We start from the raw sequence: 13,738 nt of genomic DNA, 5'->3' as shown, positions 1-13,738 counted from the left end.
GGTGTTGGATGAAGAAGCGGAGGAAAAGAGCTGCGTCTGTGCTGACCCTGGTGTTCTCTGTCCCAGGACAGTGGAGAAAGAGGACAGAGAAATAGTTTGAGGTGGGAGGAAGGAGGAGAGGGGACTGATGTGAAATTCAGGACACTTTCCAACCCCAGAAGCGGAGAACTGTGTCTGTGGATCAGCGCGGTCTGGAATCCCAATGTTTTGGGGGTGCTGGGGGAGTACTATGTGTCAGGAGACTCCGGGAGGATCGCACGCAGCCCCCCAAGGCCATCTGTAGAGGACGGCCGCCCCGGGCGGACAGGGCAGTGCGGGCGAGCGGGCGCGCACCCGACACGTCCTGGGGCACTGCCCCCTCCGGGCGCGCGCCCGCCCCCGCCCCACCCCGCCCCTGCCCCACGCCGGGCTCGGTGGACCCGGCGCCTGGAGCCGCGCACGGCCCCCTCCGCGAGCCGGGACCCCCGGCCGCGCGCGCCCCGAGCCCCGCGCCCCGTCCCCGCCCGGCGGGCGCGCGCGCTGGCTCCCGCTCCCGCTCCCGCTGGCGGCGGCGGCGGCGGCGGCGGCGACGGGGATTGTTTTTGTTGTCGCTGAGGCCGGAAGAGCCGCGGGAGCCGGGTCCCTGTCCCCGGGCCCGGCGCCGCCGCCGCCCCCTGCCCAGCGCCCGCGTCTCCGCGGCGCCCCCCCCAGCGCCAATATTCCGGAGATCAAGCGTTACGCGGCGGCGGCGGCGGCGGCGGCGGCGGCGGGGCCCGGAGCGGGAGGCGCCGGGGACCGGGGCGAGGCGGCCCCCGCCGCCGCCATGGAGGCGCTGGGACCCGGTGAGGAGCGCGCTCGGGCCGGGGCCGGGATCGGGGCCCGGGACGGGTGGCCGGGCGGGACCGTCGCTCCCCGTCGCCCCCATAGGCTCGCGCGTCCCTGGGCTCGGGCTGTCAGGCCTCGGGGACTGGGAGCTGTGCCCCGTTGCACAAGGCGGAGGGAGCTGACCCGGGCCTCGGGAGGCGGGGACCGCGCCCCAGCCTGGAGAGATGAGCCAGATCTCGAGGTCTAAGGGACGGAGGCCCAGGAAGGTGACCCGAGTCCCCAGGTAGAGGGGAGAACTGACCCAACCTCAGGAGGTGGTCTGTCCTCCAGGGTTGAGGCGAGGCCAGTTTGGGCCTCAGAAGGGACGATCTGTGCCAGGTGCTCAGCGGAGGCCTGGTCTGGAGCTGAACGGGAAGGACCCCCAGCCACTACCAGGGGTATTGTTGGTTTGGGGCCGCACCCCTATTTTTCTTTGCCCTGGCAGACGGTCTAACGCTCTCAGATAAGGAAGAAGGAGAACTTCCCGCAGACACTTCTCATGATCCGCAAAGACGAAGGGGCAAAGTATCCACCTTTTCTTGAAGGCTCTGAAGTCTCTATATGGTCCTGTCTGTCACTCTGTGCGACAGTCCCAGAGTGGTCTGGGCTAGCACTTAATGACAGGCTAGTTACCGGCTAGCCGGCTCCAGCACAAGCTTTAATGCCCCAAGTTCTCTTCTAATTGGGTTATGGGTGGTTGTGAGGATCAAATGAAGAAGAAAGTCCTTTGGAAACTAATTCCCCATCTTTGGAACGGCCTCTGGTTATCTCCCCCACTCGGCACAAACCAGAGGCACCATTCCAGGTTGTAACAAATGCCCTGCAGATTGGGACCTGGTGCACCCACCTCAAACCCCAACAGGTTTCTAATGCCTTGGCTAAGTAAGGCAGAGTTTAGGGCCTGTGATAGAATTAACTTTAATATCAAAACTTAACTACATAGTGGACTCAGTTGTAGAGCATTTTAGGTTTTTCAGTGCATAGAAAATTTTGTTTACCATTTGAATTTGGAAAGTTTGAAGGTTTGTTTACTTAGAACTTTTTTACATAGCCGAATGATTAAACTCCACCTTAGCTTGCTGCTTAAAGTATTTTTAAAAACCTGCATAATCAAATTTCATAGGCCTTTTAAAAATAAATTGGTTTTGTCACATTAATATTATTTGATGAACCTCAGCGTAAGTATTATGCTGGGTCACTTCACCTATGCCCCCCAGCTAAAGGCGTGATCAGGTCTTTAGGAATGTAACAGACTTCTATTCAAATCCAATCTAGTAATTTAATAGTCGTATAACCTTGCACAAATTACTTAATTCCTTCGAACTTTCGTTTCCTCATCTATAAAATGAGGGTAATAATAATTGTGTGCCGCAAGATTGTTGTGAGGATGAAATCAGATAATGTATGTGAGAAGTCTTACTGTAGAGCCTGATACATTGTAGATACTCAACAAATGTTTCTTCCTCCCCTGGTAGTAATTCATAATAGAAGCAACTGTTGCATTTATGAGCTGATATTGCGAGAGACTATGTAACTGTGTGTACAACTGCATTTCACGGAAAAGATCAACCTGGTGGTGTTAGGAGCGTCCCAGGGACTCCTTTTTGTTTGTTTGTTTGATTTTGGCTTTTGCAGGTTTGAGGACTTATCAGTTCACCCAGGATTGTGCAAAATTAATTCTCACTAACCACATCTATATGACACAAACGAATAAACCGAAGTGTTACATAGATCTTTTCCGTTGACTGGACTATTTTCTTGTCTGCTCTCTGGCAAAGTCCTTTTTCGTGTCCTGGTTCTTTGGAAACCCAATTAATAACAAGAAGCTGCTTGCTGGGGCCAGCTGCGTGGCTGAGTGGTTGGGTTCGCGCGCTCTGCTGCGGCGGCCCAGGGTTCGGATCCTGGGCGTGGACATGGCACCGCTCATCGGGCCACGTTGAGGCAGTGTCCCACATCCCACAACTGGAAGTACCTGCAACTAAGATATACAACTGTGTATGGGGGGGTGGGAGGGGAGATAAAGCAGAAGAAAAAAGAAGCTGCTTGCTGAGCAGAGAATCAGAGCAAAGGATGTTGATAGTTTTGTGGGGTAGTTCATCCAGGCTGTTTTAGAACCTGGCGAAGCTTTTCTGCTTCATTGTTAAAGCACACCCATCTGGTGCCTTGTGCTCTCCTCATTTGAACCATCCTTGAAGCATTCTTAGTCTTGCTCTCCTCTCCCTCACCCCTTTCGGTTTCTGACAATAATAACTTGGAAATATGTTTAATTAGATTGCTATTTATTTTGGTTATATTAATGATAACTTTTATTTTTACAGTTCTTTATAGTTTGAAAAGTGCTTTCATAGCTCTTAGCTCATTTGAGCCTCTGTAGGGTAGGCAAGGCAGCTATTATCCCCATTTTACAGATGAGAAAAAAGATTCAGAGAGTTCAAGTGAGTTCATCGAGGTCTGAAGGCTGATTGGTGAAATGAGGATGAGTCTGGGTCATCCAACTCCTAGTCTAATGCCCTCCTCTTCATTTAAGTCTGACTTCATCCGGTCTACGTTGAATCTTACTTGTTTCCTTTTCGGAAGATGTAATTTTCTAACTTTGTCACCAAATTTTGGAGATGCCCCCACTATGAAGCCCAGGAACCTTTGATCACTGACTGTAACATTTATGCAAGTACAATCATAATAGCTAACATTTATTGAGTGCTTACTATTAAGAGGCACTGTGTTAAGCCTTTTATATATATCATCTCGTGGGATCCTCACGATAGCCTTATGAGATAGATGCTGTTGTTACCACACCTGCCCCATTTTATAGATGAGGAAACTAAGCACAGAGAGGCTAAAAAACTGGCCTAGGTCGTGCAGTTACGGAGTGGTAAAACTGGATTGAAACCCAGGCAGTTTGGCTCCAGGGCCTTAGCCATGGTTTCTTAATTCATCATAAGTGGTTTGCTAAATTCAGAGAAACCAGTTTTTGGAATGGAAAATTTTAGAGTATAGTTTTCTAAATAAATCTTCTAAATTTGTTATAAGAAATGGTCACTCACCCTCCAAATTTTCTCTCTTGCCAAGGAAAAGAAACACATGTACTTTTTCCACTTCTTAATGCGTTTTCTTTCATTTCTTCTGCTTCTGTCTCTTTGGCATCAAGTACTTCAGAGAGAGAGAGAGAGAGAGATACCATAGGACTGTGAAGTGTATCTGGGAAAAAAAGGCACAGGCCTGGGAGTTAGGAGACCTAGATTCTAGGCATGATTTAAAATCAAAGTCATATGTCCTTGTGCATGTCATTCGATCCAAATTTCTGTTTCCAAGTTTCTATCATAAAGCTGGATTTATGATACAATGATTGCTTAAGTGTATCTTGGAATAGGCAGGGCTGACTTATCCGTATGATTTAATTGAGTTAATTCAGTATGGCTTTTACCTCTTACCTTGATTGTAAATATATCATCACACCCAGAGTAGATCCCCTTGTACATAGAAATGGAGTCAACTCCCAGCAATTATAATATTTTTAGTATAAATTTTTTGCTTTAATGAAAAATAATTGACAATTCTCGGGTTTTAGTAATGGCTGGAATTCAGTTTAGTTTCTATCTGGAATGGCTACAAGGATTATTGGTACTGTCCAGCTCAACATTTATTGAATTCCTACAATGTGCTAGTCATTGAATTAGGTACTGAGGAGGTAACAATGAACCAGAGGTCCATTTCTTCTAAGAGTTTACAATCTAGTGGAGGAGACAGAGTAATTAACATGTTGTTTCTATGTACTTGTGCTAAGTGCTTCCTTGTACAGAGGGTCTTGAGAACACAGAGGATGCATCCTACAGTCTAGGAGATTCCAGCAAAGCTTTCCAAGGAGGTCACACCTGACCTGTGTTTTGAAGGATGAGTAGAATTTAGAGGAAGAGTGAACAATGAATTTAATATGTGAAAATATTTTCAGTACTTTAATAATTAGTGTATAGTGATCTAACACAAATTTCATTAAAGAGTTTGCTTTGATTTTCCTAAGTGACGTTGGACTGGAACAACTTCTTGCTTCAAAGTTTCTCTCCTTAGTGAACTGTCTTTGTTCTCGGCGAAATGCTGTTGCAATAAGAGAACCTGTTGTAACTTTCCATTGGAATCACAGTCCATTTTACTCAACACTTATTCATAGCAGAAAAGAAGTTTATTTTCCAGACCAGTGTTCACTTAACATTATCATTGAGAAGGAGTAAGGTTTTCTGTAGACAAATATTTCCCAAACTGTTTCCCCAAATCCATATCTGCTGAATATTGATAGATGTTTGATTTTAAAAGGAGAGAGAGAGAGTTCTGGACAAACATAAATTGGGTAAATGATGAGTTAAAGTTAAGCAGGTTTATTTATTACATGACTTGTTGGAGAATTTAATACGATAATGTATAAGGTAATTTTAAGAAGGGGAAGAGAATATGCAGTTTCTTTAACTTATGGTATCTTTTGTGTGTGTGTGTGTGGAATATCTTGTGAACCATGAATGGAATAATTTGGGAAGACTGCTCTGTCTATACCAGAGTTTCTCAACCTTAGCACTACTGATATTTTGTACTGGATACTTCTTTGTTGTGGGGGGCTGTCCTGTGTGTTGTAGGATGTTGAGCTGTATCCACGGCCCCTACCCACTATGTCAGTAGCACCCCCCCCAAGTTGTGACAACCAAAAACGTCTCCAGACATTTGCCACATGTTTTCTGGGGGACAGAATCTCCCCCAGGTTGAGAACCGCTGGTCTAGACTGTAGGTTCCTTGAGGGCAGAGGCTCTGTTTTTTTCCTGAGTCCCTAGTGCAGGTTAGACATGTAATAAACGAATAAATGTTTGTTGAATAAATAAACTAGACCTGCTGATCTATTGTCCAGATTCTAAAAAATATCAGGTTATAAACAAGAAAGTGTATCATTATTGGTATTGCTTTACTTCTAAATTAGCAGGTAAGTTGATAAATATAGCTGCTGTTTAAGCTCCTCCTGTCTGTACAAACTAAAATAATAAAGGCTAATTTGTGGAGGATTAATGAATCATCTCCACCCTGAATAGGGTGGTGGCCCCCAGAGTTTAGAAGTGGCTTTATTTTAAAATACATATAGTTTTGTAAACCTATCTATAGATCTACTGATGCTCATAGAAGGTTTTATACAATAGCCCACATCTGAGAGGCGTTCATCATACCGTCTAATTTTGATGTCCCCCATATTCAAAATAATAGCCACGTGGCAAAATATTTAGAAATATAGGTCAAAAGACACTCCAAGCTCTTTATATAAGAATATGTTCAGTGAATAATAAAATCTCAATCATTGTAGCTATCATTATCATGATGATGATCATGCAGAGGACATTATCCTTCATGACCGAATAGCACATCAAATGTCTTTCAATCTCTTTAGGACCTCCAGCCAGCCTGTTTCAGCCGCCTCGTCGTCCTGGCCTTGGAACTGTTGGAAAACCAATTCGACTGTTAGCCAATCATTTTCAGGTTCAGATTCCTAAAATAGATGTGTATCACTATGATGTGGATATTAAACCAGAAAAACGGCCTCGCAGAGTTAACAGGTAAGGATTAGAAAGAGTAGACTTCATTGTATTTAAATGCATACAATTTATGATGTATCATATTCTCTAAATTCTTTCAACATGAAGGCTTTATTTTTCTCTAAGATGGTGAGTTTCTTAATAGCAGGTTTGCTGTCTCATACATGGGTATCCTCCACAGATTCTGGCAGGGTGCTGGATACGTCACTGTTCAATCAGTAAATATTTATTGAATGAAGAAGAAAGCTCACTCTTTCATTATAAAGACATTAATCTCTATGGGAAACAGAACTGTCTGGAAATTCAAATTTTATTAAGTGGTGGTATTAGACATGAGAAAAATATAAGTGAAAGACAGAAGAATCATCTTGGAGTATTGAAAAAAGTAAGCTCAGAGAGAAGATCTGTTTAATTCTAGCATTATCCAAGAGTGGTCTAGATTAGATGCTTTAAGCATTGTGGTCTGTATGACAGGAATCTACCAAATGTGACGACATAGTCATGTAGTAGACATTCTTACGGTGCGCTGAGAACACCCGCTTTCCTTTTCTCTGTTTCCACACTGTGATATTCAAGCAGTCCTTCATCTTAAGATTCTTGCTTTTCTAAGAGTGTCCTTGCTGTTAAGTGAAATGTTTTATGCTGCTTGATTTTTTTTCTCATTATAGATCAATAATTTGGCTTTCTGGTACAGTTTAGTCTCCTGCAGGCCCATAATGGTTTGGTTGTTGTATAACTGGGGTCGATTGTAATAGAAGTGGTGTACATAGCTAACATTGATCCGTTCAACAAATATTTTCTTGGGTGCTTGCTATGTGCCATGCATTGTTCCATGCTCTAGGAATACAACGTGAACAAAACAGGCAAAAGTTCTTACCCCTGAAGAGCTTAGATTCTAATGGGGGAAAAGACTGAAAATAAATGAATAAGCAAACAAAACATATTACTTGTTAGTTGGTGATAAGTGCTATGAAGAAAAATAAAACGGGTAGAAGATAGGGAAGGGGGTGGGGGTGAGCCACTGAGATATTATATATATATTACATCTATATATAAGATGATATAAATTATAGCATATTTGTGTGCTCTAGAGAGGAAAAATTCGATGATTCAGGAGAGAGGAAAATTCCTGGAGTGATATGCATGAGCACACCAGAGTAAGTAGGCTTACATGACAAGCACTGTCCTAATTACTCTGTGTATACTTATTTGCTTATACAGCAAACTTCTATGGTAGGTATTATGATTATCATAATTTTACAAATGAAGAAATAGATATGTGAGAGATTAAGTAACTTGCCCAGGGTCATACAGCTCTGCCACTTAATCATTGTGTGACCAGGGGTAAGTTCCTTACCCATTCTGAATTTTTATTTTTTCTTTTTAATATGAGGGCAATAAGCATTGCCCTACTTATCTCACAAGATTGTTGTGGAGATTTAATGAGAATAGAGGTGAAAACATCTCTTCACTGCAAAACTCTTTATGGTTGTATTTTAAGAATGTAAGATGATGGGGCCAGTCCGGTGGTGCAGCGGTTAAGTGCGCACATTCTGCTTTGGTGGCCCGGGGTTCGCTGGTTCAGATCCCGGGTGTGGACATGGCACTGCTTGGCAAGCCATGCTGTGGTAGGCATCCCACATATAAAGTAGAGGAAGATGGGCACGGATGTTAGCTCAGGGCCAGTCTTCCTCAGCTAAAAGAGGAGGATTGGCAGCAGATGTTAGCTCAGGGCTAATCTTCCGCAAAAAAAAAAAAAAGAATGTAAGATGAGAAATTACCCTTCCAGTAGAAAAATGTACAGTTAGTTCTTAAGTTAGATTTTTTAAATTGAGAATATATGATACTACATTTCTCCATCCATTTTCTTCAGTTGTGTGATTTGGTTTGAAAACGTGACTTTCTCTCAGATTCCATTTGTAGTAATATTCATACCTTACCTAGTTGTGATCTGTCTGTCTTAAGCTGTATACTCTAGTATTCCTACGACTACACTTATTTCAGAGCCTGCATACAGGGCCTGGCATCCATGCAGGAACACTTACATAAAGCTATGCATGCTTGATTGAGAGAAAGGCTTTCATTCTAAGGAGAAAGAAACTACATCGCTAATCTTTATAGAATGAGGATATTTTACATCATTCCCTTCTCTACACTGCTTAGGAGTACTTTGGAATAAAACAAGTTAGTGTGCAGAATAATAAATTACCAGCATTGGTCAAAGGGGTTGACTTATTCCTTTGAGTATGATGCATCTTAGATTAATTGATCTTCAGATTTCTGAATTTCTGCCCACTCTCTTTTCCAAAACCAGTATACTTCAAAAACGATGTTTATTTGCTAATAGACTTATCATCATTCACTTATGAACATGCCAAACTTCGATACCTAAGATAGGTTATTCTTATAAGGCTGTGTTTATCCTAGGAGAGGATTTTGGAAAGCAGGAGTTTGAGAGGATGCGGTAAATTTTGTGCTCTCTTTCCTTTTATTCCCCTTTCTTTTGGTTTATCATCTCCTAGCTGCTTTTGTTTACGTGTCACCACCATTCTTCAGTTAACTATTTTTTGAATTATTTGAGTCAATTTTAATTTTGACCCTTACTTTTTCTAAGGAGTGTTGAGCTGAAGTAGCTGAGTAAAGTATGCTGATGATTTCCTCACTGTTACCATTTCTCAAAGCTAACCTCCACTGTCTCCATTCCTGTTAAGGGAGGTAGTAGATACAATGGTGCGGCACTTCAAGATGCAAATATTTGGTGATCAGCAGCCTGGCTATGATGGCAAAAGAAACATGTACACAGCACATCCACTGCCAATCGGACGGGATAGGGTAAGTGTTAACGGCAACAAATATTTATTTGACTTAGGTCATTTAGTGGTAATTTGTAGGAAAAAAATGTTTTCCTTTCTAAGAACAATTCAATTCTAAGAGCTGTCTCTCCTAGGGGTGATAGATTTGTTATTCTGTCTATATTCTCTTGTCCCTTAGTTAATCAGTAATTGGAGATGAGATGAGCATTAGCATTTAGTTGATTATGTCATCTTTACATATATTCCCAAATTTGCACATTATTTAAGTGCTACCTGAGTCTGAACAATGGAGTTTCTGTAAATTATAGAATATTATAAAGTACCCACTTATGAAAATATTCATCATACCACAGTAACTTTATTTTTTTTTTGAGGAAGATTAGCCCTGAGCTAACATCTGCCATCAATCCTCCTCTTTTTACTGAGGAAGACTGGTCCTGAGCTAACATCCGTGCCCATCTTCCTCTACTTTATATGTGGGACGCCTACCACAGCATGGCTTGCCAAGTGGTGCCATGTCCACACCCAGGATCCAAACTGGGGAACCCCAGGCCGCTGAAGTGGAACATGCAAACTTAACCGCTGCCCCACTGGGCCAGCCTCCCCCAGTAACTTTTTAAAATGTTCGTTTTTAAAATTAGAAAAGCAATACATATGTATATACTCATTATAAACTTATTCAGGCAATCTAGAAATGCAGTAGTTTCCTGCCTCCCCACCTGCCTACACCCCTCAATCCCATTTTCCTTTTCAGAGGATGCTGCTGTAATAGTTTAGTATGTATCCTTTCAGATATTATGTGAATTAGCTATTTATGCATATGTTTATGTATAGTCTTATCTGTTTGCATATTGTTCTAGGATTTATTTTTTCATTTAACGATGTGTCTGGGAGATCTTTCCATTTCTGTACATTTAAATCTACCTTATTTTTTTTAATTCAGATATTTTTATTGTGGTAAAGTATACATAGCATAAAATTTACTATTATAACCATTTTTAAGGGTACAGTTCAGTGTCATTAAGTATATTCACATTGTTGTATAATCATGATCACTGTCCGTTTCTAGAACTTTTTCATTATCCCAAACTAAAACTCTGTGCCCATTATAAATAATAACTCCCCATTTCCTTCTCCCCCACTCCCTGGTAACCACTATTATACTTTCCGTCTCTATGAATTTATCTGGCTTATTTCACTTAGCGTAATATTTTCAAGGTTAAACCATAGTGTAACATATACCTTGTTTTTAAACTATTCCATAATATTCAATATTAAATTATTCCCCTATTGCTGGACAGATAGGTTGTTTCCAATGTTTTACAATTATAGAAAGTGTTAAAATAAATATCCTTATACATATACTATGTTGAATATTGCTCGGATCTTACTCTCAGGCTTTGTAAATATATGTGTATATGTGTTTTTCCTTAGGTTGATATGGAAGTGACCCTTCCAGGTGAGGGTAAAGACCAAACCTTTAAAGTGTCTGTTCAGTGGGTATCAGTTGTAAGTCTTCAGTTGCTTTTAGAAGCTTTGGCCGGGCACTTAAATGAAGTCCCAGATGACTCTGTGCAAGCACTTGATGTTATCACAAGACACCTTCCCTCCATGAGGTTAGTACGTTCGGTTGAGTTCTTTGCCATAAATGTCAGACTTCTTTTTGGCGGGTTGCATTGGAACCATTGAAAGTTTTCTGCATAAGTCATAGTTCAAACTTGGTTCAGTTTACAAAGTTGAGAGTGAAATGAAAGACCTTTCAAGTTTTTATCGTGAAACATACAAACTCTTTTTTCTTTAGGTACACTCCAGTGGGTCGTTCCTTTTTCTCACCTCCTGAAGGTTACTACCACCCTCTGGGAGGGGGCAGGGAGGTCTGGTTTGGCTTTCATCAGTCTGTGAGACCTGCTATGTGGAACATGATGCTCAATATTGATGGTAGGATGGAGCTCTCTTTACCCTTTACTGTTTGGGCTCTTTTTTTTCGGTCTTTCCCTTTCCCTGAAGCTAAGTATCCTTCCTTTCTGTTTGTTAGTATCTGCAACTGCTTTCTACCGGGCCCAGCCTATCATTGAGTTCATGTGTGAGGTTTTAGACATTCAGAACATCAATGAACAGACCAAACCTCTAACAGATTCCCAGCGTGTCAAGTTTACCAAAGAAATCAGAGGTAGGTATTGGCATTGCTGTAGTCCTGGAGAGGCCGCTCGGCACGGTGCAAGGAGCATGGTCTTGGAGTCAGTCAAACACGCCTGGGCTTCCATCCCACCCCAGCCACTTCTATCAATGGGACCTTGAGCAAGTTACTTAACCACTTCAGTGAGCCTTAGTTTATTCATCTCTAGGGTAAAGTTAATAATATATATCTTATAAGGTTATTGTAAGAATTAAATGCAGGGGCCGGCCCCGTGGCCGAGTGGTTAAGTTCGCGCGCTCTGCTTCAGCGGCCCAGGGTTTCACCAGTGCAAATCCTGGGCGCAGACATGGCACTGCTCATCAAGCCATGCTGAGGCAGCATCCCACATGCCACAACTAGAAGGACCCACAACTAAAAATGCACAACTATGTATCGGGGGGCTTTGGGGAGAAAAAGGAAAAGTAAAATCTTAAAAAAAAAAGAATTAAATGCAGTTAGATGTATAAAGCTTCTGGCACAGTACCTGGCACATATCAGGCACTAAGTAACCCTTACCCACTTAAAACTTTCATTTTAATAAAATGGCACGAGTTCATTTATTCTCCTTTTGAAATTTCTTTTCTTCTTTACTTGTTATTAGCTATTTTCTCTCACTAGAATATAAGCTTCGTTAGGCCTGTCTCTGGACCTGGTAATAAGTGACAGGACGTAGTTGACACTTAGTAGATATTTTTTGAATGAATTAATGAATTAAAGTAGGTTGCATATCTTAAGTCATCTGGGTTCTAGTTTTTTCTGCTCAGCTGAGGCTCTTTGCCTTACATGATGAAATTGTTACTATATCCTTGCAACTTTGGTCCTGTACAATGTCAGGGCTTTCTGAAGACAACATTTGAACCTGTTTTTGTCACTATGATTTTAATTAATACTGATGTTTTGACTTTTTTTTTTAACTTCAGGTCTTAAAGTTGAGGTGACCCACTGTGGACAGATGAAACGAAAATACCGAGTTTGTAATGTGACTAGACGGCCAGCCAGTCATCAAACGTATGTTAACCACATCTAAAATGATACCACTACATTTTTGGTAACAGAGGAAGCTACTATAATCATCTGAGAAATTGGTATCCCATGTTGTGATTTTCAAAATCACCAAGATCAGTTTTAAGCACGAAACCTTTAAGAAATGTTTAAATATTTTTGATAGAGATATTTATAAAACATATTTCTTGCCTTTAATTCATTTCACTTCTTAAACAGAGTATGCTCAACATACATCAACTTTTATATAATGATGCAGAGTCATCATTATAAGCATCATTTGTGATACTGTTGTAATTCTCAATGCATGGCCCAAAGGGTCTGTTAAGGCCTCTCAGTCACATAAGGCTGTCATGGGAAGATTTGCTTTGTGATTTGTTTGGAATTTTCTCCCTCCATTTGTAGCTAGCTGCCCGTTCTTCCAGCTCTCAGTGTGTCTGGCATGCCTCCAGCGGCACGCTCATTTCCTCTTCGTCAATCTCATTTTTCTAATCACCCAAATTCTAATTGACTGTGAACTCTGCCCAGTGAGATAATATATATGAAAGTGCTTTTAAAATTACTATATATGTAGTCTTATTCTTGTAATCAAGATCTTTAAACTCATGTCAGACAAACAACATGGGCTCTTCTACGTAGAGAGCATGACCTTAAATATATAAACTTGACATGATTTTAGTTAGTCAGAAGTCTTTTGTTTGTATGTTTGCTTATATTCCAGTCTGACTTTGTTGTAAATCCATGTTCTCAATTTTTAAATCTTAATGTGAATCAAAATCACCTGGAGGGCTTTGTTCTAGATAGTTGAAGTTTTTGGGTGACCTCTGGATAAATGTGTATTCAGTCTGATTTGAATAAATTCTTCCATATCGACTCATATAAATGAATTCATTACATGAATTTCTTGAGTTATAAAATGATATTCCATGTATTCTTCATATTCATATTATACCATTTTAACATATAACATTATAACATTCAACATTATAATGTTGACTTTATTCTCTAGGGAAAAAAAAGTTACCAAAACCTTGTGAAGTCACTATTGGGAACTGTAGTATTTGTTTCAAGAAGAACTTTGTCTTTTTCATTATTTAATTACTTCACATAACCCTGTAAAAATAGTTATGTTTATAGACCTGTATAATCTTTGCATGAGAGTTAAAAGCACATAGATTTAAATATCACACAGCTGATACTCACTGCGTTGTTACTTTGTGGGGCTGTGACAGTTAAGAAAGCAAGATTAAAGTTATTATTTTGCCAAGTATTTGAGATAATTTGCTCACTGGAAGAACCAAATAAAGAATCTCTTCAATGATGCTCCCCAATTTATACCAAAT

At 41.2% G+C, this 13,738-nt stretch overlaps 1 protein-coding gene across 1 annotated transcript in view; it reads left to right on the top strand.

Moving 5' to 3' along the window:
* The first annotated feature begins 408 nt into the window (after positions 1-408).
* The window catches only part of AGO4 (argonaute RISC component 4), a 34,302-nt gene continuing 20,972 nt past the window's right edge, over positions 409-13,738 (top strand). The window contains exons 1-7 of the mRNA XM_023633515.2: positions 409-821; positions 6,260-6,425; positions 9,116-9,236; positions 10,652-10,833; positions 11,019-11,155; positions 11,253-11,387; positions 12,314-12,401. Of these exons, the coding sequence (XP_023489283.2) occupies positions 803-821; positions 6,260-6,425; positions 9,116-9,236; positions 10,652-10,833; positions 11,019-11,155; positions 11,253-11,387; positions 12,314-12,401 (848 nt within the window). The 5' untranslated portion in view covers positions 409-802. The remainder of the gene's footprint in view (positions 822-6,259; positions 6,426-9,115; positions 9,237-10,651; positions 10,834-11,018; positions 11,156-11,252; positions 11,388-12,313; positions 12,402-13,738) is intronic.

The sequence above is a fragment of the Equus caballus genome, chromosome 2 (genome assembly GCF_041296265.1).
Source record: "Equus caballus isolate H_3958 breed thoroughbred chromosome 2, TB-T2T, whole genome shotgun sequence".
NCBI classification, from domain to species: domain Eukaryota; kingdom Metazoa; phylum Chordata; class Mammalia; order Perissodactyla; family Equidae; genus Equus; species Equus caballus.
Note: the sequence above shows the minus strand (reverse complement) of the source record. Positions and strands in the feature narration are given on the sequence as shown.